General features: G+C 31.8%; 1 protein-coding gene across 1 annotated transcript; it reads left to right on the top strand.

The window, feature by feature from the left end:
• The first annotated feature begins 324 nt into the window (after positions 1 to 324).
• LOC134689760 (uncharacterized) lies at positions 325 to 6221 on the top strand. Its single transcript, XM_063549732.1, has 5 exons — positions 325 to 636; positions 1083 to 1178; positions 1376 to 1672; positions 5566 to 5616; positions 6184 to 6221. Exons 1-5 carry the CDS (start codon positions 378 to 380, stop codon positions 6219 to 6221), a joined length of 741 nt encoding a protein of 246 aa, XP_063405802.1. The 5' UTR covers positions 325 to 377.
• Positions 6222 to 7739: the final 1518 nt, after the last annotated feature.

Genomic DNA, 7739 nt, shown 5'->3' with positions numbered 1-7739 from the left:
TTATTTGATTTTATTATATTGATAATAGAGCCTTGAAAGGAGGAATTTACCCAAAACACATGTCTTTGGAGCTAAAAATTTTATTAAATGTTTTCATCATATAAGCTCTGGATAACAAGTGGTCAACTTTCTGTAGAAGTGTTGATTCGATACTTTCACTATTCACGTTATTAAACAATCAATAATCAAGATATAAAATCAAATAGATTTTTAACTATGTTTGCAATGTCTCGTGCTTCAATGCAACGATGATCATAGGCATTGTTCGCAGTTCAGTTTACTTCAGCTTTGTGTTGTCTAAAAACAGTTTGTTTTGAAAACAGGTATTAAAGGAAGTGAAATCCAGCTCTAATAACAATGTGGCTTATCTCAATGGTATGGAAACAAGACTTATAAATAAATCAATAAGAAATACAGATGCTATCAACCGACATGTAACTGAAGAAACAAACTATTGTGCAGCACAAGCGCAACAAGCGCTCTCAGAAAAGATACAAAATACGGAAGAAAACTTACAGAAAGAGTTGAAAGAAGTGAAAAAATCTCAGGAAAACAGTTATCAAAAGATTGGAACCGAACTGCTTGAGACAAGATCAGGTATCAAGGAGGTACAGGAAAACCAAGAAAAAACACAAGGCAAGGATTTTTATGTTTTTTTTCATATTAAGTTTTGAAAGCTATGATGTTAAAAAAAAATCATATAGTCTACACAGGACCATTTTATATGCAACAACTGTTTAATTATTGATTTTTTTCACTGAATTTTTGAAAGTATATGTTGTTATTTTTGTTGTAAATTGTTTTCTCTAGTTTTTGGCTTAACTCAGTAGTGCAAGCAGTAGAAGCAATTGAAAGAAAAGAAAACTTTTGGTGCAGGATTGTCTCTCTGTTTAGAAAACCCATTGCTGGCCATCGTTTGTTTTCTGATCTTTGGTCGGATTGTTGTCTCTTTGACACATCCCTTATTTCCATTCCAAATTTTATCAAATTCTACGAATGCTTGTCTAAGATAACAATCACTGAACAACACATACTATGAATGTTTAATCATATGCATTTGTTGAATTTGAAGTCTATTTCAGTTACGCTGGTAGAAATGTCACGAACAATAAAGAAATTAGAGATGCATGTGAAGTATGACAGACCTAACGTACTTATTCCAGAGGAAGCATGTTCAGGTATGATATCTTTTAATGCCAGTAACTCATCAAATATATTATGTTTTTGATATCCAGCATGTTGTGCATTTTTAGAAAGGAAGACAATAAAAAAATGTTATATTTTTTACAAATAGCAACAACATATACATAACTGAAAGATAATATTATTGTGTATATGATAATTGTATAAAAGATAATTACCCTTTTAATTTTAGATGCAATGGAACGTCCTGTCCTGTGGCAAATAGCAACTCCTGAGCACTGGAACCTCGAAGCTGTAGAAGCAACTCTACGAAGTCCATCACAGAAAGCTGAACCGTTCAAGATAAAGTTTGTGAAGAAAGGCTCCTTGATTATGTTGACAACAATAGCAGCAAGTGTACTTGGTGATTCTAAAGAATTCGAAACTGCTGTCATGTCATTCCTTACAAAAATGATTGAAGACTGTGGTATCAACACAGAAATACCTAGCCGAGTTGACGTTAAGCTTCATATATTGAATGCTAATGAAGGTTTGTAAAATTATTCACTTATGTACTCAAACCCTGATGATTGCATTACTTAGACCTCGAACAATTGCATGCTATTAAGGTTACACGATACCGAATGGCATATCTCCCGAATTCCAAAATTTTTGGCATACGTGTACTTTGAATCGAGTTACATCGGAATATGAAATAAAAAATAGGGGTCACCATTTTTGATTTTTTGTAATTTTCATAGGAAAACGTCAATTTTGGCGACAAATTTACTTAGGTATATAGGGGAAATGCCTTTTTTTTCGGCTTACCTTTTTAGATTTTCGAATGGATGGCTATTTTCTTATATACGGAGAAAAACAAAAAACTAACATAATATCCAGGATTGCATTGTGAATCCATACACGTATAAAAACTCTTATGTCACCATCCTTGTTTTTGAAATAAATGGCTTCAAAGTTGGGCGATAGGCCTAGAATTTGACCAAAAACGTGTGACGTTATGGTGAAGAGAATATAGCGTCATTCCTTTTCAGAGAAATGGAGAAAAAAATATGTGTCAGGATGTGAATGAGTGAATTTTATTTTCATTTCCCCTGTCGTAAAGTTCCTAGTAATACAATATAAAATTCAACTGAATCAGATATAATTTTATTTCGTCCTGCACATGGAATTTCACGCATATAAATTAATATTAATCTCGTCTGATTTTAACATCAAACAGGTTCCATGTGAATCTTATAATAATAGTTCATGTATAAATCACCGGAATTTTGTACACGTTAAATTCACGTAAATATTTGAAACAAAATTATTTGAATAATATTTTTGTTCTAGATGAAAACCAAAAAAAAACCTTCAGATTGTTGTTCAGTTTTCGTGAAAATTAAATGAAACATTTCACGTGAGACACATCCGAATTACTGATTTTTAACTCCATCATATAAGACAATGGTGGTATCGTCACTGCATCTCGTGATGCAGAATTATAGAAATAAAAAAAAAAAGATTCATTTGACAGTTTTTTAATTGCTCGGTTTGATGGTTGTTTAACGTTCAGTGGCAAATAGTTCATGAATGTTCGAGACGATACAATACAATTTTGAAAACAGTTGTTTATAGAAGACACTTCTTGATGCACCAGTCCAAAAAGGTTAAACATTCTGTTATTTGTGAAAATTATGAGGAAAATAATGATTCTGATAAAATACAAATTTCAAAAAATAAAATAACAAAACTCTAAGAAAAATTCAAAACGAAAAAAATCCCTTATCAAATGAAAAAATCAAAAGTTGAAAAACATCAAAAGAATGATAAACAGCTGTGATATTCTTGACTTGGTACATACAATACATGCAGTGCAGTATACTCTGCTTGGTGTAAATGTGTTACTTGTTTCCTCGGCAAGTCGGACAACCATGGCAAACTGTTAATCTTTTCACCACCGAACACCACCGAACAACCCACAAATTAAAGTTTACGTCTTTTTTTGTTATAACATAAATATATATGTATAAATGTGACCTAAATATAATATGTTAAGCTATCAATTCTACAAATATCAACATCGAACAGACAAAGAAAGTCACTCAAACGTCCACCACTGGACACCTCAAATATATGTTTTCTTCATTTTACTTATTCTATTATAAAATAGATATACCAATAATAAGAAAAGAGACAGTGTTAAAATCATGTACAAAATTTTAAGTATTAATATATAAGTATAATAGTACGAGGTAATAGATGTCAAATGATACACACAATGTAATCCGGAAAATAGTGATGAATCTGGAGGTTTTCTGTATATTGATTATCGACTTTTTCAGAAAAATGATGCACATAGAAATAAATTAAAAAATGTTAAATTTTATGTAATTTGATTGATTTTATCGTTTTATTAAATAAAATCACTGATTTTCTTAGTGGTTGATGTTTTTTTGGGTGTTCGGTGGTGTGTGGTAGTGTTCGGTGGTGAAAAGACCCACCCGTTATATTCCGCTTACTACATAAGTAGGAGAGATCGATTACCGGGAGGGACTGAATTATTCGAGTTAGAAAACTGTGCTCAAAATTTCACAAATTTCAACATTCTGTCATTTGTGAAAAAAAAAAAAATAATCTTGAAATCATATATGCATTCTTTATATAAGTAAAACTACTGCGAAATTTGAAAGTTCCAGCTTGAAATTCAACCTGTATCAGATGTAATCCGGAGTCTGTACTCTATGTGCCTTTTTATTTTATCAAAATACCTAATCCAGTAACCTGTCATGATTTTTTGTCCTTGTACTTTTACAAATAGAGTCTCATGTTACCCCACTCCCATAATGAGCAAGCGGTACCGTAGATATGTAGTTTTTCTTTTCGTAACTGTTCAATTTTGGTCTTCCTCGTGGTATGCGTTTAAACTTTGTCGATTTCTTTGAAAAAAATACAGGTAATGATTTAGATTTTAACAGCTAAAGTTGCAAGTGACGGGTGTAAATTGTAGGATTGATTGCTTTGATCATCGGTTGGTGTACGTCCAGTGGAAAATATTTCATGCATGTTCAGGACGGGATCAAGTTAACAATAAATACAATGTGTAGGTTTTGTAAGAGAGGGAGGGCATCCGCGATGATGGTCTGGAAAATGTTAACTGACGCTTTACATGTATATATATGCTGGTATACTTATTCTTAAAACTAATTTTAAATATGAAACTTTCCGGGCCTTTTCCGATGCTTCGTATATGAGCAATATGCCCCTCAGAGCCCTAAAAGGTAATTTGTTAATTTTCTTTCAGTCGTTTTGTCTCCCAACTTGTACATATACACTATTTCCAACTAAAAAAAAACAAAAAACGAATACTCATTCAAGCGTAAATTCACACAAATATAAAATCTAAACGATTTCAAGATCTAGTTTGTTTACATTCTCTTACCGTTTGAAAAATAAAAAGTCAGTCGTTTGCATGAAAATTTTTAGAAAAAAAATATAACAGAATCAGGGAACACGGAACCGGTCTGACTACAGACATTTCCAACTATCAACTTGCGTTTGTAGACGCAAGTGGATACTCGGGGCTGGCTTTACTCAAACTAACGGAACCTCATTTTTTTATTTTCTTTCTGCCGAATCAAGTGCCCATGTATTTCTCTCAGCCTTCGATAACTTTCGATAGCTTTATTCCGATGTTCCTGTCCGTCCTGAGTAGACATAGTTTATACGATTACAAAGCTGACACTGTATCTTAAAATATTTCCAAAACTATATCAAATTTACTCTGTACAGACCAATGAATTTCAGAGACTGTTAACATTTGAAACACAGGAAAAGTTATTCCGCTAAATAACCACTTTGTTTACGTTCCATACAAAACAAACTATTTTCTTTACAATTTTCAACGTGTGCTTGTATTGTGCTTTCCCCCTAATTATATCCGTATTCTTATCCAAATAAATGCAGAGAAAGTGTCGTCGCGTTATTGTTTCATTAAAGTTTAACGCACATATCATTTCATTCTTGATGCGAAAATTATAAATAGTTCAATTTTATTTGACTCTATCACTTGATTTGAAAAATAGATAATGGTAGATGGGGTCACCGTGCTTGAATTGAAATCCTTACAACATGTAGAATTTTTTAATAAGTTGTCAAACTGTATTTTTTTCATCGTGCTATTTAGAAAAAAACTTTAAAAGAATAGGTCACAGGGCATGTTTTCAAGCTACGGGCTGTGAAAAATTGACAGATCTCGTATAGATTGTGCATGGAAAACCTCAATTCTGAATTAAGGTAAAAGAACATGGTTATTTAGTTGCTATGCAATAAGCACAATTGTAGTGATTTTTAACGTACAAAAGTTTAAAAAAAGTCAAACGTTATATCAAAGATAAGAGTTTGCCACAAAAAAGTGAAACAGTTTCAATTTGTTTCTTGTAGTGTCTATAAGTTGTGAACTTCCACTAGGAGTACGGCATGAACAGACTTCAGGTAAAGTTAACACTAATTTCAATCTGATAACAACATTGAAGACTCGTAGACTTGTTTGGTTATTCTTTTTATTTATTCCAGGTCAGCAATGTAACTTTTATTTTGTTCTTGTAAAATCTTATCAATTATATATCTTATTCGGTTACCTCTTAGCAAATTGGTTTGCAAAAATCAAATATTACTTTCTAAGCATATAATTTTGATACACAATAGAGAAAGACAATTTTATCTCATGAATATTAAAATTTGCATTCCGTTCGTTTCATTTTGTGACTATCGAATGTTAATTAGCTATCAAAGTTAGTCATCGGCACGCTTATGGATACGTTGATACATTTTTAACGAACCCGTGCTAAAGGAACACAGTCAATTAATAATTTAATAATTACTGATGTTAATCTTTATAATTGCACATATAGCGTTAAAACTTTAAACACCTATAGATTATTTTGTTAAAAATCGTGTATTTCCCCTTTGTAATGTTACATGATGTTTGAAATAAGATTTTGAAAGGTATCAACATTCCCAACGATAAAGAATTCAGTAACTTTTTTTTATTCATTGTAGAAACTAAATCAATGAGTAAAGATTCACCATGTTCATGAATTGAAGAAGAACCAACAACTGTGTCATGCTAATTAGAATGTCTAAGTCAAGGAAGCTTAATGCTTTATAGTTCACCTTTTATTTACAGGGATTAAGAAGGAAATAGCTGAATCGGTGCCTACTGATGTTGCTTTTTTTAATGGTGACGACATAAAAGAAATTCAATGGGTGCAGAATGTGTCGAAAAAGCTAAAAACAAAATTTGATGTTAACTGTGCTATCCTTTCTAAAGATTATCTGAACGGATTTCCACTAAGGAAAAGCCTGGGCCAGTATGTTCACATGTTTAAAGCAGTCATAGTGACAATAACAAAGGAAAATCATGAACTATATGATTACTTTATAGAAGATAATATGTTAGTTATAGCTGTCGAATTAGATTACATAAGTGAAGTTCGTTTGAATTTACGAAAATGTCAGCACATCAACTGTACAACCTGTGAGCATCTTTGGTTTCCACAACTTATGAATATTTTGAAGACTATGTTTTCAGGTAAGTTATGTCGAGTTCAAAACGATTAGCATTTTCATCGTATTAAAATTCGCTTCATTAATGAGGTAGAAATTATCAAAAAAAAATCCGTATAAATGGCAAGCAACTTTTATTGGAAGACACATATTTTTCGAGTTATTACTAGATAGTTAAGAAAGCTTTTTAACACGTTAGAGACAACAAAATATCACAGACGATACATCCTTGTTTATCACAAGCAATATTACAATTGAAATAAAGATGATACGGAAAAAACAATGTCCGCCTTAAAAAAAGTTAAAAAAAAATATTCTGCATACGATGAGACTGTACTTTTTACATTCTCGAAAGTATGTATGATTAACCATTATAAATTCTTGATTTATACCACATATGGGACAAATCAGATGACGTTTGTGATTGAAATTTTCTATATGAATTAAATGATAGTTATCAAAGGTACCAGGCTTATTTTTTGATACGCCAGACGGATGATTCTTCTGCATAAGACTCATTAGTGACTCTTAGATAAAAAAAAGCCAAACAATTATAAAGATGAAAAGCATAGAGGACACACAATTCCAAAAAATATGTGCAAGCACGAACAAGGTAATTAATGAAACTCAACATATACCCTCTCAAAACTTACTATAGAGGAAATCCTGGATACTCATAGGTCTGTTCTATGTTCCTTTGGAATTTCAACCAAAAATGAATAACTTGATCTTCCATCACTGTATTGGATACCTAAACTGCATAAGTGTCCTTACAAACAACAGTATATTGCTGGATCTTCCAAGTGCTACACGAAACCTCTTTCTTAATTATTAACAGCAATTGTATCAGCAATCAAAGCCGGGCTCCACAGTTATTGAAAACTGCCCATTCTAAAGATGGCGTGAATCACATGCTGATACTTAAAAAAATTCCAAAGATCTTTAAGGGGAACATACAGTCTTACTCTATTTCACCTTGCAATAGTATTAACACATTTGACTTTTTAACACTTTATACAATTTTTCCATATTTCAAACTAAAACAAAAA

The sequence above is a fragment of the Mytilus trossulus genome, chromosome 11 (assembly GCF_036588685.1).
Source record: "Mytilus trossulus isolate FHL-02 chromosome 11, PNRI_Mtr1.1.1.hap1, whole genome shotgun sequence".
Taxonomy (NCBI): Eukaryota; Metazoa; Mollusca; class Bivalvia; order Mytilida; family Mytilidae; genus Mytilus; species Mytilus trossulus.
The sequence above is the reverse complement of the archived record's forward strand: the minus strand, read 5'-3'. Positions and strand labels throughout refer to the sequence as shown.